Source organism: Benincasa hispida, chromosome 9 (genome assembly GCF_027475165.1).
Source record: "Benincasa hispida cultivar pf3 chromosome 9, pf3_genome.v1.1, whole genome shotgun sequence".
In the NCBI taxonomy this organism is placed as follows: Eukaryota; Viridiplantae; Streptophyta; class Magnoliopsida; order Cucurbitales; family Cucurbitaceae; genus Benincasa; species Benincasa hispida.
The window spans coordinates 72719420-72745367 of record NC_143486.1 but is presented as its reverse complement, the minus strand read 5'-3'; the positions used below and the strand labels follow the sequence as shown (position 1 = coordinate 72745367).

The following is a 25948-nucleotide window of genomic DNA, read 5'->3' as shown; positions in this document are numbered from 1 at the left end:
GTTATTATTATTTCCGAACTAAACTAAATTCATATACATATTTATTGAAAAATCATCATTAATTCTTAGAAAAAAACATTATTAATTAATATTTATTTAACTAAAAGTTTCTTGAAAAATATCAATACATTTTAGAAGAGAGAATAAAAACAAAATATATTAGGTAAAATAAGTTGTTTTTTTATTTTTATTTTTTATTTTGTAAAGGTATTATACAATAAAGATAAGAGAATCATACAGTGGGGTTAAAACACAAATACAACATATCCAAAAAAAAAGATAAAGAAAGAACAATTATGACAAACTAACTAACCAAACACAATAGGAAAAGCCAACCACAATTTAAGAAAAATGTTAAAAGAAAACAAGTTAGAATCTTTTTAATAGAAGTCTCAAGCCACATAGAACTGGGAGACTATAATGTAATCAGGATTACTGAGATCAAAAGAGCGTTGGGGCAAGTGAGAATTTGAAGGCATAACATAAATGAAACAATGGAAGAGAGGGTTAAATTTAAAACCGTCGGAACGGAATGAGCTTAGTTTATGCTAATACGTCCAATGTACTTGCTACAATATGATGCAAGGCTATTCCGGCCGAAACATAAGGACAAAACCTTCGACACCCCACATAGGATTTACAGCTTGTACCCTTCCCGTTAATCCATAAGGATTAGATACCCATATTTTTGAACCACACATGAATTCAAAAAATCTTCGACAAATCGGATCCAAAAGATTATATCCAAAAATAGGTTTTGGATTACATTACAACAACCGTTCCATTACACTCCCTAAACAACCCCCAAATCACACAACCCTACTTAAAAAAAAAATGCATGGCAGCAAATTACTTACAAAGGTATTTACATATATTGTAGCAAATTTTAGACCAAAAAACCTTCCAATCCCAACCCAAAATTGTTGTACTTTTACCTAACAAAAAAAACCAAACAAGCATTTCCCAAAGTTCTAATCGTACGGCAAAGGGACCGTCCACGTACCACTTTTAATATTTTCCACATACGAATATAACTATATTCACACTGCAAGGCACCTTGGGACCCAGTTATTCCACGTAAGCAGCCACATCGGGACCAACAGTCCACGTGTTCATTTCTAATTGGCCTTAACTGTGGTAAAAGATTGCTATAAATTTGACAAAGTTTTTTTTATCACAGAAAAGAGTTAGGTGATCGAATTGCAAACCACATCACATCACCGAGAAAAAGGAAGAAGAAAACTCTAATTCAAGAAAAAAAACCAACTGAAAACGACACAATCAGAATCGAATTGGGAAAATTCGATCCCTCTTTCGTTTGATTCTTCAAAGTTCTTCATTTTGGAGGAGTCTTGTTTCGAGACTTTCAGCTTTCCCCCGGTTCATCTGATTTAATTTCCTCCGACGAAGTTCCGACGAATTTTTCAGGTTAGTGATGATTTTTCTCGCTGCCTTTTTTTTTTTTTTTGCGCGTGTGTGATGATAGGCATCAGCATACGGCATGCGTATAATTAGAAGCTTGAATTGCGAGGATCATCCTTTTTCATCAATTGCTTGATTGAATTCTACGTTATGTGTTAGAATGTAATCCTGTGATTCCCGAAATCTCTGTTGTCGCTGTCGTGGGAAGTGATTCTATAGTGGATATTCTCGAAATCTTTTTGCTTGTTGAATTTGATGCTTTCTAGGCAGTTCATAGTTTTCTGAAATTTGCATGTGTGAAATTATTACGTTAAAAGTGATGAGCGATGCTTAATATAGTTGAAATTGGAGAAAACAAGGTGGCTTAACTTATCGCGCAAGGGATGGTACAGTGTCATCATCCCTTGCAGTTTCTTAATTTATTCCCCGTTTTAGAGGATTAAGCTTCTGCTCTGGACTTCGAGTCTGCCGGATAGCAACTAAAGATGATTTGGGTCGTTTGATAGTTACACTTGGAATCTCCATCGAGATGGACGACGAAGTTTTTTAGACGAAGTTTCTTTAGGCACGCCATTTTTTAGTTGAAAAGATAATTTTCTAAGTAGACTGCAGGTTGCAACTCCCGACAGTTGTCAGGATATAGTTAAATTAATTTATTATAGGTTGTCATCATAAAGTTTCTATTATCGTTCTAAGAAAGTGTGAACTAAAGCAATTGTTGTCTTCTTCTCGACCTGATTCTCTCAGATGGCATGGGGGAACATCTACAGAAGAAGAATGAAAGTATTCACCCTGGCTTTAGTGATATACCTGGATTATAAGGTAAAGTTCCCTGTTCCCAGATCCCTGTTTACCTCTCCACTGTTTTCATCAAGCAAGAAACAAGTTCACCTTCCTTTATTTGTTTATTTTATTTTTATAATTAATAATTAATTAATTTTAATTTTGTGGGTGTGTCTGAAGGCATTAGAGCAAAGAGAGAAGTGGATTAGCAAATCTAAAAGATCAGCCTTATGGGAAAAAGCACATGAACGAAATGCAAAGCGGGCATTGAGTTTGATAATAGAGTTGGAAGGTTTGTGGGTGAAATTTGGACAGTATTTATCTACTCGAGCAGATGTTGTTCCTGATGCATACATACGCCTCCTCAAACAGCTACAGGACTCTCTCCCTCCTCGTCCTATGCAAGAGGTTATCTTTTATGCTTTTTATTTTTGTGAAGGAGAAGAAAACTAATTAATGGATCATAGATAGATAAATGAGACAGGCCTTTGATATCTACCGTGCTTATTCTAATCACAATTTGATGGAGGTAGGATTAGGGTATTTCAGGTGAATCCCTAGGTTAATCCCTTTTACCCTCATTTGTGTGTTAGTCCCTTATAAATAGGGGTCCTTCTCATGTATTCTACACACCTTATCATTCTAATAAGATTCATAAACTTGCTTCTTGGAGGATTATATCCTTTTGTCCTTTTAGGTTACATCACAATTTCTCAATTAAACATGCTATATTTCTCTTTTGGTTAATTATTAATTTTCATTTGCCTGCCTTATAAATTTTTGCATGCAAAGAGTCTTCAAACATTTCAAATCTTTGATGCAACTGTATAGTTTCTTATCATGAGATGGTGAGGAAGTTATATCTTCTTCAATTCTGTTTACGACTTGCCATATTTGTGGCATGCTAAACCTCAGAAGCTTATAGCATTATTTTACAGATTTCTAATTGGTGTTTTCGTGATACTTGTTTTCCATGACAGGTTCGCCAGACCATACAGAAAGAGTTGGGGAAACCAATAACTGATATATTTGCAAACTTTGTGGAAGAACCCCTAGCAACTGCATCTGTAAGATCCTCTTACCTTAGACAGTTGTTACTTATAGGATACAGATGAGTCACTAGAGTAGGTTCTCAATCAGTATATATTTTATTTCAAGTGTAGGATTTGCAAGTTTGAAAATTCCCTTATTATTTGATTCTGTCAGATAGCCCAAGTGCACCGAGCAACTTTGCTTAATGGAAGGGAGGTGGTTATCAAAGTGCAACATGAGGGCATAAAGACAGTTATATTGGAGGTGAGCATATTTTATAGACTTTAAGACGTTTGATCAAGACATTTGATGAGCCTTCTGTCTGATTGATTAGCATATGATGACTATTTTTAGGACTTGAAGAATGCAAAGGCGATTGTTGATTGGATAGCCTGGGTAGAACCACAGTATGATCTCAATCCCATTATAGATGAATGGTGCCGAGAAGCTCCCAAAGAACTTGATTTCAATCTTGAAGCTGGTATGTCTTTTCTGAACTTACTGTAAAAGATACTTCACCTATTGTTGCTGAGTCAACGATTACGTATCCTGCATGTCAGCTTATCATGAGTTTGGCGCCTAACCATGATTTTATATTGTTTAGTGAAATAATGCATCTTCTTCCAGTATGCTGATAGAATACTTCTTCTGTTGTTATCTATATCGCATTCTAGCCTAAATTCCAAATTGGCCAAACTCATTATCATAGTTTACTTCCGTGCATCTCGTCAAATCCAGATCATGGCATTTATTTAAAATTAAAGCTGCCTAATTCATTATTTCCTTTGCCTCTTTTTTTATTTCATTTTGTAGAGAACACCAGGACAGTATCTAGAAATCTTGGCTGCTCAGATGACGATAAAGGCCTTGGGACTGTAAATGTTTTTATTCCGGAAGTTGTTCAGGCAATTTTCCTACCTTATAATACCATATTTTCTGGAATGTTTGGTTACTATTGAATCATCATATTATCATGGATATGATGAACGATATAGCATTATTTGAAAGTACTTTGTAGGAAAATCTTATTTATTACAATATTAAGAGGCCAACATAAATGACAAATGAAAATATTTTATCGGTCAAGAGAGCTAAAGAACTATTGAGGAACTTCGACAAAAACAACTTATTTGAGATAAAGATTTCTAAAATTAGAAAGGTACATTGCCCATCCGAGTTAGCTCAATAGCTAAGACACGTATTACCTTCTCAGGTCGATAGTTTGTTCTTCCACCCTGCAATTGTTAAACTGAAAAACAAAAAAAAGGAAGAAAAATTGAAAAGTAAGTTTTATCATTGTAAGCAGGAAACATTAATCATGTTGAAGGTTTCCCAATTGCAATTTTAGCTTATTTGAAAACTTTTCAAAGGATATATATACATCTATGCCACGCAAATCTACTAGATCAAAGTCATTTTCTTAAGGATTGATCTCTGCTCATAAATTAGCAACATGTTTAACACTTAATGTATTTTCTCAACATCTGGAATGGAGAAGTTATTGCTTACGTAGTTCTACATATGCATAAGATTAGGTTGCTTATATAGTCAGCTGTTGTTCTGTGGGTTTCTGTGGCAGTCAACAGAGAAAGTTTTAATTTTAGAGTATATGGACGGCATACGTTTAAATGACTCTGCTAGTCTGGAAGCATATGGTGTCGACAAACAAAGAATTGTTGAAGAAATCACACGGGCTTATGCACACCAAATTTATGTTGATGGATTTTTCAATGGCGACCCCCATCCTGGTACATTATTATTATTTTGTATATGTGCAGTCATTTTAATGTAAATAAATGTAGATTAATAAAAAAAAAATTAGTGGTAAAAGATTTGTTGTTGGTATATAGTACATTCAACGTTGGAATTAGGCAATGCCCAAATGTTTTGTAGTTCATTATATAAATGAATTTGTTTCTCGTAAGAAAAAAAAAAAGGAAATAAAAATATTTTTTGTTTGAGGGTAAATGTGAAAAGACCAAATTATATATATATATATATATATATATATATTGGAGTGGGGGGAAATGTTAATTTTCAAGATGAGTATTCCTCAGGATTTGTTGAGGGTGTATTTTTAAGAACTATTTCGTGGATCAACCTTTTAAAATTGTTATAAATTCATTTCAATTTTAGAAAATGTATCGAAAGTTATCTAATCTGATTTTATTTTCATTTGTTTCTTTTGCATAATATTTTAAAAAACTAACATTTATCAAGAATGTTGAACATCTCGCTCGGATAAATCTCCTGCCAATATCTTGGTCTTTTGGAGAGAAGATATCCTCGACCTGTCCATGATTGAAGCCAAGTTATGTTCACTAAATAATGATCTACTCTATATGAATAGTTTAAAAGACAAAAGAAAACAATGAAAACATCCAAGTACATTTTTTGTTTCATAATGTTTCTGTTATGACTATGTAATTAGGACTTACCTAACTAGATAAGTTTTTTACACTGCTAAGGAAAGTTTCTAATCTCAGAAATTCAGAAAGCTGGGATAAGTGCAAGAATCATAAGACTGGCTTTATGGAAATATTAGGGATGTAACCATCCCAATACAATAGTTGTTTTAGTGCCTTTTTTGTTACTTTGTGCAGGGAATTTTCTCATCAGCAAGGAACCTCCTCATCGTCCAATTTTGCTTGACTTTGGGCTTACAAAGAAATTACCAAACACCATCAAACTAGCTCTGGCAAAGATGTTTTTGGCAGCTGCAGAGGTTTGTATGACATTATTATTGGGTAAATCATAAACAAAATTAGACCCTCAGATATATGATTTCCTTCACATTTATCTTTTTAACATTTGATCCTTTGGTTTAGTTTAAATACAATTGTCAATTCAAAAGTTTGATGCGTGTCACTCTCTTAAGTGCAACATTGCGAGATTGAAGACTTACTGATGTTGATACTATGAATACACAGTTTATTTAATATTCAACACACCATCATCGATGGTAAATAACATATTGTAAACAGTAAACTGTCTGCATTTTACTCTTCAAATGTTAACAGTGTTTTGGTTTTACAAACTTATTTGATCAGTTCACTGCTAGTATGGTTGTTTATAACACATAGCTTATTCTTCTTACAGCCACAAAAACCAATCATCCTCCTCGATTTTTTATTTCACAATTGTCTTTATCTAGTTATCTCCTAAAGTATATCTAAGACAATTGAAGCATCCATGTTTATTTATGTGCTCAAATTCCTTATCTTCCCCAACTATTTGCTTATCAAAACTTATAATTATATTACCCCCTCGATGCAGTTTGTTATAGTATTAGTTTATCATTGTTATTGTAAGACAGTTAGTTGGTAAGAAAATAAGCTGGTTTGTTGTTCTTCGTGGACTCTTTATTTCGCACCATTTTCCTTAAAAACGAAAACAGTTTGTAAACATCTTCTTTGATAGGGTGACCATGTTGCTCTTCTATCTTCCTTCGCTGAAATGGGACTGAAGTTGCGTCTTGATATGCCGGAGCAAGCAATGTCGGTGACAAATGTATTCTTTCGAGCAACAACTGCTGCGAAAGAATCGCAGGTAAGTGCATGCCAAGCTCTTGAGAGTCATGATTATCTCTGATGTTTCTTACAGATTTTCATTCTCTGATATATTTCATCATGAGTCCTATGAATAAATTAGGTTCATGTTTTTACTTCTTCAGTTATTTTACAGGAGACCTTTAGAGCTATGACGGAGCAAAGATCAAAGAATGTGAAAGAAATACAAGAAAGAATGAAAATTAATCAAAAGGAGGCTAAACGTTTTAATCCTGTAAGTTGATATAGCTTCTCATTATTTCTCTATCACATTTGTCTGTGTTTGCATATGGTGAGAGCCCATCTTTCATCCAGGTTGATGCATTTCCTGGTGATATTATAATATTTGCTCGGGTCCTTAATCTTCTAAGAGGTATTCATTTAATCATGAATTGGTTTTAACTTACAAAAGAGTATTTGATTTGTGTTTTCTGAACTTTGAGAGATTAATGTAGGTCTTTCTTCCTTGATGGATGTTCGCATCGTATATCTAGAAATCATGAGACCGTTTGCTGAATTTGTTCTACAAGGGTGAGTGCTTTCTGGATGTTTGCATGATTAATGGTGCATCATCGTCTTTACATTCAGCTTGGTTTAATATTGGATGTTTCAGAAGTATTAGCAAGGAGCCCAACGTAAATGATCAATGGATCTGGAGTACACCTGTCCATTCTGATGTTGAAGCTAAACTGAGACAACTCTTAATCAAGCTGGGGAATGAGGATAAAATACTTGGAATCCAGGCATGTACCACAACTTAAATATTATACCATTGCATAACTAAATCATTTTCTAATATTTCAGAATGCAATTTAATGCAAAATGTCATTACGTATGTGCAAGTTTCAGTTTTGGTAAATTCTTGTATATAATTAATGTTTTTCCTACGATCTATTTCATTCATTACATGCTTGAACAGATATAGCATGCATCTCAGATTTGGCCCTTAACATTTAGGCTTTAGCTGTGTGCTTGGTTTGGCAATTATTCAAAATCCAAATAGTAATGTGTATTATGGATCCTGAAAATTTATCCAAAGTATCATTCAGTAGTATGTTATTTCTTTCTCTCTCTCAGAATTATACACCAGTCTGAGTTAGAGTGTGTACGTGTGTGTATGCGCATGCATGCATGCATGCATACATACATACATATATATATATTGATGAAAAAAGAGTAGGGAAAAGAAAATAGCACACCAAAGATTTATGTGGAAAACCCTAATTAGAGAGAAAAACCACGGGATAAAGGGATTCTTATTAGAAAATTGATACAATGAAATACAATAGACCAACAGCTTAAATAGAGAACAGGGAAACCCTAGGGTACAATGAAAAGACAAAATTGCCCCTAGGGCGAAAACCCTAATTTCAACACTCCCCCAAGTTGGGGCGTAGATGTCAATAAGTCCCAACTTGTTCACACAAACGTCAAACAATTGTCTGGAAAGCCCTTTTGTTAGGACATCTGCAATTTGTTGATTGGAGGGAATATAAGGAACACAAATGTTGCAACTATCGAGTCTTTCCTTGATAAAGTGCCGGTCAATCTCCACATGCTTTGTTCTGTCATGTTGAACAGGGTTGTTTGCTATGTTTATGGCTGCTTTATTATCACAGTAGAGTTTCATTGGACTGGTATGCTCTTGATTAAGGTCTTTTAAGACTTTTTCAAGCCAGATCTCTTCACAGATTTCCTGACTCATGACCCTGTATTCTGCCTCAGCATTGCTTCTGGCAACAACACCTTGTTTTTTGCTTCTCCATGTAACAAGATTGCCCCACACAAAGGTACAATATCCTGATGTTGATTTTCTGTCTACTACAGATCCTATCCAATCAGCATCGGTGTAAGCTTCGATACATCGTTTTTTAGTTTTCTTGAACATCAAGCCTTTCCCTGGAGAAGTTTTCAGATATCTCAAAATGCGCTCTACTGCCCTCATGTGTTCTTTGTATGGTGACTGCATGAACTGACTGACCATACTTACTGCATAAGAGATGTCGGGTCTAGTATGGGAAAGATATATTAATTTCCCAACAAGTCGTTGATATCTTTCTTTGCTCACTGGAACACTTTTACTCATATTACTTAACTTTGCATTGGCTTCTATAGGGGTATCAATTGGTTGCACCTCATCATACCAATTTCCTTGAGCAGGTCCATAGTATACTTCCATTGGGAAACTGAAATTCCTTCTCTTGATCGAGCTACTTCCATTCCGAGGAAGTATCTTAGTTTTCCAAGGTCCTTGATCTCGAATTCCTCAGCCATCTTTGCTTTCAATCGGTCAATCTCTGAGGTATCATCACCTGAAATAACAATGTCATCAACATAAACAATCAAAACTGCGACTTTCTCGGATACAGACCTTTTAGTAAACAGAGTATGATTAGAATGACCCTGTTTATATCCTTGAGACTTTACAAACATAGTAAATCTTCCTTACCAAGCCCTCGGTGACTGTTTTAGCCCATATAAGGACTTTTTCAATCTGCAAACTCGGTGATCAAACTGTTTCTCAAATCCTGGAGGGGGACGCATATAGACTTCTTCCTCCAGTTCTCCATTGAGAAAAGCATTCTTCACATCAAGCTGGTGAAGGGGCCAATCCTTATTAACTACAATAGAAAGGAGGACTCGAACAATATTTAGCTTTGCAACTGGCGAAAAGGTCTCTGAATAATCAACCCCAAACGTCTGAGTAAAACCCCTGGCCAATAATCTGGCCTTGTATCTGTCAACAGTTTCATCGGGCTTATATTTTATTGTGAACACCCATTTACATCTGACTGCTTTATGACCATTTGGAAGACTGACTTGATCCCACGTATGATTTTTCTCAAGAGCTTTCATTTCTTCCATAACTGCTGCTTTCCATTCAGGACTTTCCAAAGCTGTGTGTATACTGTTTGGTATCACCACTGTGTCTAGGCTTGTAGTGAGGGTCTTGAACTCAGGAGATAAATTACTATGACAAATAACTTTGCAATGGATATTTAGTACATGATCTCGTACCTTTCCTTAGGGCAATCAGAAGATCAAGGGATTCATCTCTATCTTTATTTTCTTCGACATACTGCATTCTCCCTCCGGTTCTGTTATTTTCCCACTCTCAACATTTTTCCCAGCGGGAATAAGAGAAGCTTCTTTTCCAGGTTCTACCATGTCCTCAAGAGTCACACACTCATCTGTCTCTACACCATCATCAACCTCAATCACATCCCTGCTGGTATTATCTTCCTTGCTTTTGCTCTCAACATTTTCAACACAAGCATTAGTGTTATCACATTTATTATCATGATCAGGGATAGGACTACTAGTACCTAGAACTGATCTCTATTCAGACTCATGAACTGGAGCCGGAGAGATAATAGGTGACGCTATTTCCTTCTTGAGATTCTTTCTATAGTATGTGATCCAAGGGATTTGTTCAGTTGGGAGGATAGGTGCATTGGTACTGACACTGACATCAAGGATGGGTTCGGGTTCAGGTAAGACAGAAAGGCTGGGACTCCAATTGGTTTCTTCACTGGAATGCTCCCCCTGAAGAAAACCATTGGGAAAGAATGGATGATTTTCGAAGAAGGTCACATCCATAGAGACAAAGTATTTTCTGGAAGGAGGGTGATAACACTTGTACCCACGCTGATGTAGAGGGTACTCTACAAAAACGCATTTTTGTGCCCGAGGGGTAAACTTGGTACAGTTAGGTCCGTGTGTATGGACGCACACCACACAGCCAAAGACACGAAGGGGTACATCAGAAAGAAGTCTGGAGTTGGGGTAAGACTCTTTGAAGAAATCTAAAGGGATTTGGAATTTTAGGACTTGGGATGGCATGCAGTTTATTAGATGGGCTGCTGTCAAGATAGCATCACCCCACAATTAAGAGGGAAGAGAGGTTGACAACATAAGAGAGCGGGCAACTTCGACCAGGTGACGGTTTTTCCGTTCGGCCACTCCATTTTGTTGAGGAGTGTACGCACAGGAACTCTGATGGACAACACCTTTGGAGATAAGGAATTCTCGTAAGGTGTTACTAAGGTATTCTCGACCATTATCACTCCTGAAAATAGCGATTCTAGCGTTGAACTGGGTTTCTATGGAATTGTAAAATTGTTGAAAAACTGAAGTGACTTCTGATTTATCTGTCAGAAGGAAAACCCAGGTTAGACGAGTATGATCGTCAATAAAGGTTACAAACCAATGCTTCCCAGTTATGGTAGTGACTGGTGAAGGACCCTAGACATCGCTATGGAATAGAGTAAATGGTTTAGAGGGCTTATAGGGCTGAGAAGAGAAAGAAACACGAGGCTGTTTTGTCTGGACACACACATTACATTTCAATTTAGAAATATTAATATTGCGGAAAAGATGAGGAAACAAATAGTTCATATACTGGAAACTAGGATGGCCAAGACGATAATGTCACAACATATAATCAGTTTCAGAAATGGAAAAATGAGAAGAAAACAAACTAGTCCTATCACATAGCCTAAAGGAAGCTTCTTCAGTAAGGAAATAGAGTTCCCTGTCATGCCGGGCAATGCCAATCGTCCTCCCCGAGGTCAGATCTTGAAAAACAACATCATCAGGTGAGAAACTAACACGACACTTCAAATCTCTTGTTAGTTTACTAATAGATAACAGATTGTAAGACACTTTTGGCACATGCAACACATCCTGGAGTATTAAGCCGGCAAAGGGTGACACTCGTCCTTTTCCAGCAACAGGAGCAAAAGACTCATCTGCAATTCCGATTCTTTCATTTCCAGCACCAGGTTGATAAGATAAAAATTGATCAGAAGAACCAGTGAGGTGATCTGTGGCTCCTGAGTTTAATATCCACAGTTTATTACCAGTTATACTCACAAGACCAAAAGATTAAAAAGTACCTGTATGGGCGATTGCACTTACACCCACTATAGTAGTGTTCTGAGTAGTTTCCTGGTTTTGAGTATGAGTATCTTCAGTAATAGATTCACCTACGAGAGCCCGACTTGGTTGTCGTTTCTTACCATTAGGTGGTCGGCCGTGGAGTTTCCAGCACTGATCCTTAGTGTGCCAGGGTTTTTTGCAATGTTCGCACACTGGGGGCGGCTTACTGTTTTGTTTATCTTGTTTAGGGCCTGATGTTTTGAAAGCAGCGGAATCTGTTGGTGCTACAGGTGTACTGTTCATGGCTCTCAACCTATCTTCTTCCAGGCGAACTTCAGAACAAACCTCCATTAAGGATGGTATAGGTCTGGTCTCCAGTATACGACTGCGCAATGTATCAAATTTAGAGTTGTCCTGCAAGAGTCATACACGCGATCGGTTTCTTTAGACTGATAATGTGACACTCTTCCATACGGACATTTCCAAATCATCTCACGACATAGATCCATCTCTTGCCATAACAAAGACAAAGATAGCTTGTTAAAGTAAGCAGTAACGTCCATCGTTCCCTGTTTTCATTCATGAACTTGCTTACGTAGAGTATATAACCATGAGACATTCTGTCTTTTGGAGTAGAGTTTCTGGGCTGCCTCCCAAATATCACGGACTGTAGCTGCATACAATAAAGGTTTCCCAATCTGAGGTTCCACACTTCCAATCAAAATCGACCTCAACAAAGAATCCTCTCCTTTCCACATTCGTTCTTGGGGATCACCAATCCTTGGTTTTGGTATTTCACCTGTCAGATATCCAAATTTATGACGGCCCTCCAGGGCCATTTTAATAGATTGAGACCAAGAGAAGTAATTATCACCATTCAACTTTTCTCCTATAATAATTCCAGAGGAATTGCCTATAGTTCCAGAACATTAATTTGAGGGGTAAGTAGGGAACGGAGTTACCGAGTTTTCAGGGTATGGTTGGATCTTGGATGTCGATCCCAGGGCTTCCTCAATAGCAGCAAGCTGCTGCTGAAACATCTTGTTCTGTTGATTAATCTGCAACTACATCTGGGTAACTTGATCTTGGATTATACATCTTGTTCTGTTGATTAATCTGCAACTACATCTGGGTAACTTGATCTTGGATTATATTTCCTTGGTCCTGGTGGTATGACGAAGACTCACCCCCTCCAAACTCATCCGTGATCGGCGAAAACTGCCCTATTCGGTTGCTCATACCCGGCTGGAAAATACCCATAGTTCTCCCATCTGTCCTTTGGTGCGGCATAGGTTGAGATGAGACACCGATCTGAGAAGAGAAGGCTGGCAGCACACCCAACAGACGGAAACTTGACTGATCGGCGCTGGTTCTGGACCAGTCGGAAGCGGGAATAGCAAATCGGGGCTCCAAGTCGTCGGTCGGTGCTGTCTGAGATCGGCCAGACAGGATTCGAGCGGCCGACTGCTGGTCGACCGCGTCTGCGTGCGTCCGAACCGGGTAGGTATCAGCTGGTTCGCTGCTGTCTTCGTGTGGCTGGATCGGTGGGTAGCGACCGGTTCGCTGGTCGCCGGTCGCCGGGTCTGGCGGCTGGTTGTTGGGTCTGCGAGGGAGATGGCCGGTAGTGGGTAGGGCGGCAACAGCTGGTCTTCACGGAAGTGGGGAAGAAGGGTTTGGAAGTACTTGTCAATGGCTTTTTGGATAATATTGGTTATATCTGGGTTAACGGTTTGAGATTCTCCCGTTGAATTTTCCTCAATGGTGGCCAGGGTTTCGTCTCCATGCTCTGATCACAAAAAGAGTAGGGAAAAGAAAATAGCATACCAAAGATTTACGTGGAAAACCCTAATTAGGGAGAAAAACCACGGGATAAAGGGATTCTTATTAGAAAACTGATACAATGGAATACAGTAGACCAACTGCTTAAATAGAGAACAGAGAAACCCTAGGGTACAATGAAAAAGACAAAATTGCCCCTAGGACGAAAACTCTAATTTCAACATATATATATATATATATATATATATAGTTGTATGTATCTATACGGGCAAGTAGATATGAACATGTGGTAGAAGACTGTAAGGTATCCCTTACAATATGATATTATTGAATGAAGAAAACTCTCAGGCGATAACCTCTCTCTCTGTGAGAGTCTATTACTCAAGTAAAGACTGAAAAACAAATGAAGATTACCCTTTAGCTACTTATACTACCTCCTTCCTATCGATACTACCCTCATGTCAACTATGGTCCCCTCTAGAGCACTAACATGGTCCTTACGTCCCTCACTCCCATGCATAACTAACTTCCCCCACAATTACATTCTTACCCCTCCTCTTATACTGATGGATGATGGGGGTCTCACAAAGACTTGCAAAAGAATTTAATAGAGACTTGAGTTATTTTGATTACAGTTAAAATTTGAGATGTAACACATTTTAGGTGATCAAACCAGGTTTTACTACCTGCTTGAGCTGGTTTACCTTTGTCTTTTGCAAGATAAGTTGGCTAGGTTTCCATGCTTACCTTTTTGGATTGTTAAGCTAACATTTTATGGCCAAGTAACAGTTGGGTATGAGGTTGGTACACAAATGATCTATTGTCCATAGCAATTAAAACTTGCTCTTCAGGCCTCAGGTATGCTATATTACCACTAGTTTCTTCTTATTGAATTATGTAAAATTCGGTTAGGTGTGTGCTTACAAAGATGGAGAGGTCATTATTGATACTTCTGCTGGAGTTCTGGGGAAATACGATCCTCGTCCAGTTCAACCTGATAGTCTTTTTCCAGTGTTCTCTGTAACAAAGGGCATCACAGCTGGAATGTTGCATTGGCTAATTGATAATGGGTAAGAACATAATTTATTAGCATGTTAAACTGAAGGTTTCAAGTCCGTGTTCTGTCTTTGAAGTTAAAACTCTCCGTCCTTTAATCTGTAGAATTATGGGTCTGTTTTATATTTATATCCTTCTGTCAGGCTGTTTATGCCTTCATATATTAACACTGCTTTTTTCTTCGTATGAATTGTCTTGAAGGAAACTTGAGCTTCAGGAAAACGTTTCTAATATTTGGCCGGAATTTGGATCAAATGGTAAAGATATAATAAAGGTACATAGTCTTCCTAAAAAGTTGCCTCCTATGTCATTGCAGTATCATTTGACATTTTTCTATTCTTGGTTTTCATTACTAGGTCTATCACGTGCTTAACCACAGTTCAGGTCTGCATAATGCCACGGTAGATGTTAGGGAAAACCCTTTGGTAATTTGTGACTGGGAGGAATGTTTGAATTGCATGGCTAAATCAACGCCAGAGACTGAACCTGGCCAGGAGCAGTTGTATCACTATCTATCGTATGGCTGGCTATGTGGTGGAATCATTGAGGTAATGTGCTTCGTTCATTCACTTAAATTATTTGGGGTATAAATCTATGTCAAGGCTAGTCTATGCTAAGGAATCAAAGTTGGCAAGGAAAATGATACGAGTTCAAACTATACAAGAATTTGTCAGCATCAGATCAATCATAAAGGGAAAAAAAAACTCTTGGGTCTAGTTTTTATTTAGTTCATAGGTATCAAAATTGTAGACTTTTAGTCCTTAAGTTTTAAGTTCAACGTTACCATTTTGCCCTTGAGATATGAGTTTTGTTTCAGTTTGGTTTTTATGTTTCAAGATTTACACTTTCAACTTCGATTTTTTACTATATACTCACTTTCCGTCTTTAATTTAATGTCTATTAATTAATTTAAAAGAAATAAAAAATTAAGTTTCACTACTTTTTCATCACTATTAAAATTAATTTTAAATTTTCACTTCATAATTATTTTAAGTTAATTAACATACATTAACGTTAAAGATTGAAAGCGAGTATTTAGTAAAAAATCGATGTTAAAAGTGTAAATTTTGAAATTTAGGGACCAAAATGAAGCAAGAACTCAAATCTCAAAGGTAAAATTGTAACATTTTGAAACCAAGAGACTAAATTGAAATCAAATTTAAAATTTAAATACTAAAAATGTAATATTTTGAAACCTAGAGACCAAATGAAAACTAGAACCAAAACCTCGAGGCTAAAAAGGTAATTTTCCTGATTAGAAATGGTCCAAGGAAAATGATATGGCATTTTGTTTTTGTGAACAATATAGCTCTTCTGAAAAACATTTGAAGTAATTTCTTGCAAATGCCGTTAGAAAAGATAATTACAGAAGTTTATCTTAGTCATTCTTGAAAATATATTTACAAAAATTCATTTTTTCCACCCCATTTGAATTGAACTGTTAATTTTCATTAAATTGAATCTTAAATTTGAATAGTGGTAAAATCGATTTTTACTTCATGTATTTGTCTATCGATTGATGCTCTGACCAATTCTCTTGGCATGTTTTAATGGATATTTACTTTCTAATTCCTCTCTCTTATGGGTACATTTTGAGGATAAACTGCAATCCATATTTTGTCTTTATTAACATTAATTAATTGTTTGGAAAAGAAAAGTATAATACATTGGTCAGCCAGGAGATAAGATTTGTGGTGCTTGGTTATCACTTATCCCTCAAAATATTAACCATTTGTGTTTACTTTCCGGACTTTTGCATGTTGGAGGTCAAACTGGGCCTGGGAGGCTGGATACTTGCATATAGCCTAAGATAAACTTATTTTTTGCCTCATTGATTTTAATCTGCTAAAACAAAACAGCACGCAACGGGGAAGAAGTTCCAAGAGATTCTTGAAGAAGCATTAGTTAACCCTCTCCATGTAGAAGGCGAGCTATACATCGGAATCCCTCCCGGTAAAACATTACTACATCCTCTCAATCTTTTCTTTCTTAACATTACCCAAAAAGGCATCATGAATTCTAGGGTCTTTGTACATTTTCCCTACAAACCAACCAAGTTTATTAACACAATCATTGTAATCATGAACTTGGTTGGGTGAAAATACAATAGCTGGATTGCTTTAAGAGGAGAGTGCGTTTGGTTTAACTTTTCAAGTGTTTATTTTTGAAAAAATTGAAATGTTTGGCAACCACTCAAAATAAATTTTTAATACACTTTCAAAGTGTATTTTAAAACAGTTTTTATGAAAGGAGTTTAAATAAAAATGACTTTTTTGAAAAATATTTTTTTCTCTAGTCAATCCAAACAGACCCGAAAATTGTTGCTGAGCTTATTGTAATTTTCTTTCCTCGTCTCCAGGAGTTGAAACTCGTCTTGCAACACTAACACCAAATCTTGATGATGTTCAAAAGTTCTCCGCCATCAATCGTTCTGACTTGCCCTCCACCTTCCAGCCAGCCATGATTGCTCAGTTTGCCTCAACTTTGACACCTCTATTTAATATGCTCAATACTCGCCGTGCCATTATACCAGCTGCCAATGGACATTGCTCTGCTCGTGCACTGGCACGTTATTATGCAGCCCTGGCCGATGGCGGTGTGATACCACCACCACATTCCTCATCCTCCCAACCACCTCTTGGAAGCCACCCTCACATCCCTAAATTCACTTCCGAGATTCCTAAGAAGCAGAAAGCTGCCAGAAGCAAGGATAGTCATACCAACGTAAATAATGACCACGAAAAGAACTCGAGTTCTGCCGAAATAGCTGAGGATAATAGTATCTTCAGGACTACAAGCAATACTGGTTACACTAGACTCCTTAATGATAGCAGCAGCAGTAGCAATACCAATGATCCCAGCACAAAAGTTGACACAAGGAATGTAAATGCTGGAAATAAGTTTGTAGGGAAAATGTACAAAGACCCTAGAATTCATGATGCCTTTTTGGGTAAGGGGGAATATGAGAATTACACCATTCCAAATGGGAAATTTGGATTAGGGTTCTCAAGGTTGAGATCAGAAGAAGGTTCTTTTATTGGGTTTGGTCATTCAGGAATGGGTGGTTCCACAGGTTTTTGTAATATAGATCACAGGTTTGCGATGTCCGTAACCGTCAACAAAATATCTCTTGGGGGTGTGACTGCCAGCATAATACAGCTTGTTTGTTCCGAGCTGAATATCCCGTTACCAGTGGAATTTTCGTCGCCCGGGCTTTCTGATGGACAGCATAGTAGAGTGGAAACTCCTTTGATTAACTGAAGATGAAAGAACAAAATTTTCCATAGTCATATAACTCAGAATCTTTGATGTAACCCACACTTATAGCAATTTCATAATCTGCAACTTCTTATAGAAAACTGTCTCAATATCAAATAATTATATATAATGCACTCAATGTAATGATAATAATCAGTCAAAAAGATGAAATTCAGAAACCCTATTACTTTTATCTCTGTTGGTAACTTTGATGTATCACTTGCTACATGAAATAAAGTTTTTTCTCATATACTTGTGCTTCCCTTTTTACACATTCAATTCAATCATGGAAAATTGTATTTTCCATAAATAATTCTCAAATGTTTTCATCTTTCATTTCCAGCATCTTCTTAGAGAAGTTGTTGAAATATTTTTTCAGTCTTTTTCGACAGATATCCAAGCTCAATATTTTTGGATTTTTGAAGAGAATTTTTTGTCAGGGTCCAAATAAAAATTTAACTTTCTTTTAACGTTATCCTATTTTTTCCAAAATTTATACCAAATGTTATAGAATGGGAAGCCAATGATTTGGTTTATCAATAAGATGAAATCTAGAAACCCTATTATTTATCTCTGTTGGTAAATAACCTTGATGATCACTTCCTACAAGTAATAACATTATTTGTCATATTCTTCTGGTTCCCTTTTACCCATTCAATTCAATCATACAAACCATGAAACAGAACTAAAAGGTGCAAATATTAATGGTGTCAAATGGTCAAAGATTGAGGTAGAAAAAGATGGTGGAATCTTGCACCTTTATGTTAATGGTAGGAGACGTCTTTGTTTTTGGTTATCTTTTTCTTTTATGTGAGACAGAAATGGGAATTCAGTCAGCCTATTGTTGAATGAAATGCTTTTCTGATTTGAAATAAAAAGAAAGTGATTAGGTTTGTGATAGTGTTTCATATTCTATTAGCATTGTAACTTTATAAAAATGTGGAAGGGGCGAAAATGAACTCTTCATTTCTTTAAAAAAGAGAGTAAATATGATAAAGAAAAAATGAGCTAATTTGCTGCTCTTTTTTTCTTTTTTCTTTATCAGAGCCAAGTTTTGATCTTGGGACCTATAGGTTATGGGTCCACCACGCTTCCGCTGCGCCACTTTGATTTGTTAATATTATGGTTTTATCAAATATGAAATTCAATATTTAGCTCGTTACAATGTCAAATGTCGAGATTATGATCGATCAACAAACCAATCATCAAGTTTGATTATTATAACGAAACGTTAAATATGAATAGTAAATGAAAACGGATTTGAAAGAAACTACTTTTTTAATCCTCAAATTTGCACCATTTTTAGAAGTATTTCTGAAATAAGAAACAAAACTAGTTATAACAAGTTTATTTCTCAAAAAATGAGAAATGAGAATGTTATCAAACAAGCCATCATTTTGTTTTTCTTTTTTTTTTTTTCATAGAACTTCAAGAGTATGAAGTCTATTGGTAATAAGCTTGAAAAATGGCATAGATGATCCAAAATGAAGAGCACAAATTGAAATATTCGTGTATTGGTTATATCAGTTATTAGTGATAGAACTTGCGTAGATATCAGTCATATTCATGTATTAGTGATAGAAGTTTATTAGTGATAAAAGTCTCTTATTGACAATCATAATAAAAGTTTCTCAATAATAGTCATCCATAACTTTGAGTGTTAATCTTTCAAATTTGATAGTTACTAATGAAAGTCTATCAGTGATAGCTACTAATATTTTCTATCATTGATAGCTTAATCTTTGATGATTTTCTTTCATAGTTAGCAACCACTTATAAAAGTTTATCATTGATAGCCAACTTAGTAAATTTAATTAATTAGTAAAGTTGAATTTTGAACTAAAGTATAACTGGGAAGCCTAGAAGTTATCATTAATAGCATATTATCAGTGATAAAAGCCATCAACGATAACATGTTATTTGATGGTAAAAAGAATGACAGAAGTTATCTTTGATGACATGTTATCAGTGATAGAAGCTATCACCGGTAATCACGATATATGTGATATTAGTGATATCGATGATAGAACTCAGGTAATATCCATATATCGATAATATCAATAATATAAAAAGCCGATTCCATTTGATGAAAGTCTATCATTGATAACTACTGTTAAAAACTATCGGTGATAGCCATTGATAGAGGTTATTAGTGATATTCACTAATAGAAGCTATCAGTAATATCTGTATATCAGTGATATGACTTATGTATGTATCAATTAAATGAATGATATCGGTGATATGGTGATATGACTTAGGTAGACATCAATGACAATCACTTATAGACTTCTCATTGATAAACTTCTATCACTTATAGCTTTAAATATTCATTTCTTTGAAAGTTGATAGTTTTCTTTCAAAGTGGATAACTATTTATAAAAATTTATCATTGATAGTCACCGTTAGCCTTAAGTGTTAATAATTCAAGTTTGATTCAAATTGATAAAAGTGTGTTAATGATAGCCAATGATAACTATAGCAAATTAAGAGGCAATATTACAAGTGTTAATATTTCAAGGTTGTATTAATATTTCTCAAATTGAAAGCTATCACTTATAGCAGCTATTGGTGCTATCAGTGGTTACCACCGACAATCATTATTAGTGATAGCTTTCAATTTAAGAAAATCGGAAGAAGAATTGCGAAATGGTGGGCTACATGTGGACTTTTTAGTCATTTACCAATATGACTATCACTGATAAATCTGCTATCAGTGATATCTGACGCTAATTTTGGGTCATATCCTTAATATGTGTATTCTTGTGCTACGTCTTTATCTTGGGTCTGATTGTTATTTGTGCAACTAGCCCTTTAATTGCAGCAACACTTTTAACAAAAAAAAGTTTTTTTTTTTAATAACATATTTTAAACAATGGATAAATGGGGATGATATTTTTATATTTTAGGAAAAACATAATCTTGTAGATTTTTCTTCTCGAGTACATTTTTGGAGAAGCTATTAATTTAGACCCGATTTGATAACCATTTGGTTTTTAGTTTTTTATTTTTCAAAATTAAACATATAACCACTCATTTCACCTCTAAATTTCATATCTTGTTATCTACTTTTTACCAATATTTTCAAAAACTAAACTAAATGTTGAATACTATAAAAATAACTTTTAAAAACTTTTTTTTTGGTAAAAAATTTAAGAATTCAACTCTTATAATTAAGAAAAAAGCAAATCATGGTAAGAAATTGAAAGAAAATATACTTAATTTTTAAATATCAAAAATAAAAAACGAAATGATTACTGTTGAATGAGAAATTTTGGACCAATCGCAAATTGCCACGTCATTTACTAAATTAATGACGAAAATCCATATACTTGAATTTGAGACTAATTAGAAGTTGGCATGTGTCCCAAATTGAAGTTGAAGACATAGATTGGCGAATTTCGATAATGCCACATGTTTCCTTTCATGATCATTAGATTGAATAAAATTAATTCGGTCCAATTTGATATTATTATTTGGGTTAAAAGTCCAATTGAGCCCATAAATAGGCTTACTTTGACCCAAATGTCAAATAAGAACCAAATTCATTTAGTTGGGCTCAATGACCAGGTCCATAGTATTGAGCTTGATGCCCTAAATCTCGTAGGGTTCTGTGGTTTGTAAACATTTGTATGAACAAACATTTGGTGATTTATAATATGAGATATTTTATTCACTTTAGTCTATGAAATATGAGATATTTTAGTTGCATTAACCACAAACCAATAAACTAAGATCCTTGGTTATCATTGTAACTTAAGCATGTATGTGGAGACATACAAGTGGATCATGCTTTAAGTGACAACCTAAATGGTCTGTAGATTATAGATAAAGGAGGGAAACCTTATCTTGGTGATGCTACGAGTGTGACCCGCTTTGTAGGTGTTACAAGTGTTGTAAAGTACTACAAATGGTTTGATCCTGACCATTCATGTATTAAACATACGAGCGGGGATGCTCTATACAAAGGAGTTTGTATAAGACCGGACAATGAAATATTTAGTCTCATTATATAATGTCATTCATGACAGAGACTTTCATTTCACTAGAATGACCATAGGTAACATGACCTTAATTCTGAGTGAGTTGTGAACTCCTGCCTATGAGGGAAATCCTTTTATTTTCATGGGTGCGAGTGACTAGATCATCGACTCAAACTTACCACTTTAGGGATTCGTCTGATTGGGGAGCTAGGAACTCAGCTACACAAGATGGAATTCATTCCTTCTCCGAAGCAGGGGTAAGTAGATAAATTGCTTCCTTAAGGACTGATTCCGAGGCTTGAACAATATGACACCACACCTTCTCTTGGCTCGAGAAGGGTTTACTCATAGTGGAACTATGATGTATTATTCATTAGAGGAATCAGTGGTACTTAAGAAGTTAGATGTAACTATAGGGGCAAAACGATAAATTGGCCTAGTTGTACTTACGAATGATTTGTGAAGGGTCATCGTACTGTTGATTGGTTATATCAGATGGACACGGAAATTGTTAGAGTTAGATAACATGTAGCGGAAATATCAAGGATCCATAAGCATTCAAATTCACTAATTTTGACAGAAACTAAAGCATGCTCTTCTAAAAAGAGGGTTTTAAGGTCATACATTTGAAGAACTCTTCAAGAACTTGATTGTATAGCAGTAATCTTCATCAAAGATCACCGTGAACCACCTCAAGATCTTTCCCACTATTCTCTTGGAGCTTTAGACCGAGTTGTAGGACTTAAGAACAGCTTGAAATGATGAAGAACAGTGATATACTCATAACAGCTCACTTTGAAGAGCACTTTCTTCTCACTGAAATTTTCTCTCAAAATTTCTGTGTTATGCATGCCCTCAATTCACTCTAATCTTCTTTATTTATTGTAGATGAACATACAATGAAGAGAATTGCATGGCTTGCAACTCATGCTTGGAGTATTAATGAAGAGAAGGAAATGGGCTTTGTGTGAGCATGAAGAAGATGATATTGGAAAATCAACATTTTCCATTTTGAAGCATGCAATCCGATTTTTCAATTTTTGTTTTTAAAACCAAAACTTGATTTTAATAACTGAAAAATCATTTTCTAAAATTAATTTCATAAATTAATTTAATATCAAATATTAAATTAATTTTTGCACAATAATCATCTTTATATATTTAAATCATATTTAAATATTTATTCTTCTATTCCGTTTAATTTGAACGTTTCAAATTAATTTATCAAGCTACTCTAAAGCTTAACCATTTACGAGTTAGTAGGGGGACCTCACGGACCTACAGATCATGGGCTCCAACAATTCGAGATTAATCGGCTAAACTCATCAATCCGATCTAACCTTCATTCGTTAACTTATGGGACACTCCACTATAGCTCATAATTGAACTCCCCTCACTGTAGATATATTATGTCCACTTAATAACCATAATCAGTAAGTCGATCCTTCATAGGTTGTTCGTAATCACAGCTAGGTAAAAATTACCGTTTCACCCCTGTGAATACATCTTGTTTCTTAAGTTCCTACTGACCCTCTAATGAACAATTCTGATTCATAATCTTTATGAATCAAATCCTTTCTCTATCATGAGAAGGCGGGGTCCCAATTGTTCATGACCTGGAATCAGTACTTAAGAGAACAACCTATCTGTTAACCCTAAATAGGGTAGAAGTGAATTCCATCTTGCAAAGCTATGTCCACAGCTATTCATCCGGTCTTATCCCTAAAATGGTAAGCTTATTGAGCAGTGTTGTTGGAATACTCTCACCGTTTGCAGATCAAAGGATAATCCCGAACAAATAGAAGTTCATAGCTAGCTCAGGATTAAGATCGAGTTAACTTAGGTTATTAGATAAATAAAATAGTCAGTTTTAACAGTGAACGGTCGTTATAAAGAAAAATGACTATTTTCGTGGTCCAATCTATATGCAAACTCATTGCATAGGATGCCCCCACTCACATGTCTCAACATGAACGATTTGTGGATCACATCGTTTGTAGTACTTTACAACTTCTTGTAACAACTACAGAGTGGGCCGAATCCAATAGTGTTACTAGGATGAGATACCCAATTTCATCCATATACTTATTAGACCATTTAGGCTATATACTGTCAACTTGATCCTGTTTTATGTCACTACATAAAGTTATAGTATTCAGACTATAGCCAATGATACGTTTATTGGATTTCCATAATAAAATGCAAAATCAACAAGTCATTATTATTGATAAATAGAATGTTTAACACAAATTCCGAGTTCTAGGACATTCCCAATAATCTCCCACTTGGACTAAAACTACAGTGAGAACAAATATATACAATATAATTTTGAGAAACATAATGGGAAAAATACCATAAACTAGGGCATCTATAATACTATAGACAATCTTCCATTTGCCCTAAATTACATTACTCGGAGTCCTAGTCCAACTAGGTGGCTCTCAAATACTTTAGCTGAGAGGGCCTTTGTGAATGAATCAGCAAGGTTGTCTTCAGAGGTTATCTTTGTGACGATCTCATCTTCTCTGTGTACTATCTCCCAGATGAGATGGTACTTTCTTTCAATGTGTTTTCCACGTTTGTGACTCTTGGGTTCCTTTGAGTTGGCAATTGTACCACTATTGTCACAATATAGTGTGATAGGCAGGTGCATATTTGGAACGACTTCCAAATCAGCCAAGAATTTGCATAGCCATATTGCTTCCTTAGTAGCTTCGCATGCAGCCACGTATTCTGCTTCCATCGTGGAGTCAGCAATACAACTTTACTTGATGCTTCTCCAAACTATAGCTCCTCCGTTAAAAGTGAAAAACTGACCTTGAGGTAGATTTCTTGGAATCTACATCAGTCTGAAAATCAGAATTAGTGTAAAAACTGACCTTGAGGTAGATTTCCTGGAATCTATGTCAGTTTGAAAATCAGAATCAGTGTATCCTGTAAGGAATCTTTAGATCCATACACAAGCATATAGTTCTTCGTTCTCCTTAGATACCTGAGGACATTTTTTACAGCGGTCCAATGACCGTGTCCTGGATTGGATTGTTGACGATTCCAACTACAAAACATTTATCAGGACGTGTACACAACATAACATACACAAACTCCCAACTGCAGATGCATATGGAATTCTGTTCATCTCCTCAACTTCTTGAGGCGTCTTAGGACATTGTTCCTTGGACAAATGAATCCCATGCTTGAAAGGTAATAAACCTTTCTTGAAATTTTGCTATTATACCTTGACAATATCTTGTCAATATAAGATGCCTGAGATAGTGTCAATGTTCTATTCTTTCGATTCCGAAAGATCTGTATTCCTAGAACATACTGAGCATCACCCAAATCTTTCATTTGGAACTGTGTTGCTAACCATCTTTTTACGTTAGCATGAAAACTTGTCTCATTCCCAATGAGCAAGATATCATCAACGTGTAGAACTAAGAATGCTATAGTTTTGTTGACTATCTTCTTGTATACACAAGGTTTGTCAACATTTTGTTCAAAGCCATACGATTTGATCGCAGTATCAAATCTTATATTCTAGGATCTGGACGCTTGTTTCAATCCATAAATGGATTGATTAAGCTTACAGGTTTTCCGTTCCTGTCCTTTTTCGATGAACCCCTCTGGTTGAGACATAAAAATACTTTCATCAAGATAGCCATTAAAAAAAGCTATCTTGACATCCATTTTCCATATCTCATAGTTATAATATGTGGCAATGGTAAAAAGTATTCTTATTGATTTGATCATGGCAATAGGAGAAAAAGTTTCTTCATAATCAACTCCTTCTCTTTGAGTAAAACCCTTTGCCACGAGTCTGGCTTTATAGGTCTGTATCTTTCCAGTTTGGTCTCGTTTTCTCTTGTAAATCCATTTACAACCTATAGGTATTACCCCATGTAGTTGATCTACAAGTTCCTAGACAGAGCTGAAGTACATAGACTCCATTTCGTCATCCATGACTTTTATCCATTGTTCCTTGTCGACATCTTCCATTGCCTTCTTAAAGGTTAATGGATCCTCTATATCCATCATCTTGTATGATATTTTGAGTTTCTGTTAAACCCATGTAGTGTTCAGGTTGTTGAATAACCCTCCTACTACGATGAGGCATCCCTAACTCTTGGGATGGACGTGACAGAACAACAACCGTTGTTGATGGATCAGCTTGATCAACAACTCTTGTTGATCTTTCTGTAGTATCTTTA

The 25948-nt window shown here is 35.7% G+C and overlaps 2 protein-coding genes across 3 annotated transcripts; one reads left to right on the top strand and one right to left on the bottom strand.

The window, feature by feature from the left end:
- The first annotated feature begins 1170 nt into the window (after positions 1-1170).
- LOC120085710 (uncharacterized) lies at positions 1171-18009 on the top strand. The gene is made up of 19 exons (XM_039041862.2): positions 1171-1428; positions 2170-2244; positions 2386-2613; positions 3186-3272; positions 3412-3501; positions 3592-3718; positions 4051-4142; positions 4817-4985; positions 5841-5962; positions 6658-6786; positions 6922-7020; positions 7101-7158; positions 7241-7316; positions 7399-7528; positions 14358-14515; positions 14703-14775; positions 14858-15049; positions 16361-16454; positions 16861-18009. The coding sequence occupies exons 2-19, from the start codon at positions 2170-2172 to the stop codon at positions 17760-17762; spliced, it is 2901 nt and encodes a 966-aa protein (XP_038897790.1). The 5' UTR covers positions 1171-1428; the 3' UTR covers positions 17763-18009.
- Positions 8010-13565, bottom strand: LOC150034060 (uncharacterized). Of its 2 annotated transcripts, none has more exons than XM_090318095.1 (2): positions 11684-13565; positions 8010-9097 (listed from the first exon to the last, which is right to left on the bottom strand). In XM_090318095.1, exons 1-2 carry the CDS (start codon positions 12015-12017, stop codon positions 8895-8897), a joined length of 537 nt encoding a protein of 178 aa, XP_090174221.1. In that variant the 5' UTR covers positions 12018-13565; the 3' UTR covers positions 8010-8894. The 2 variants fall into 2 exon arrangements, with proteins under 2 accessions (XP_090174221.1, XP_090174220.1); XM_090318094.1 differs by lacking the exon at positions 8010-9097 and adding an exon at positions 11164-11620 and having other exon boundaries at positions 11684-13563.
- Positions 18010-25948: the final 7939 nt, after the last annotated feature.

Coding starts and splice junctions, on each gene's coding strand:
- LOC120085710 (XM_039041862.2), top strand. CDS start 2,170: ATGGCATGGGGGAACATCTACAGAAGAAGAATGAAAGTATTCACCCTG. Junction 7,529..14,357: donor ATAAAATACTTGGAATCCAG/GCATGTACCACA, acceptor AAATTCGGTTAG/GTGTGTGCTTACAAAGATGG. Junction 16,455..16,860: donor ATACATCGGAATCCCTCCCG/GTAAAACATTAC, acceptor CCTCGTCTCCAG/GAGTTGAAACTCGTCTTGCA.
- LOC150034060 (XM_090318094.1), bottom strand. CDS start 12,017: ATGGAGGTTTGTTCTGAAGTTCGCCTGGAAGAAGATAGGTTGAGAGCC. Junction 11,621..11,683: donor AAGTGCAATCGCCCATACAG/GTACTTTTTAAT, acceptor TATTAAACTCAG/GAGCCACAGATCACCTCACT.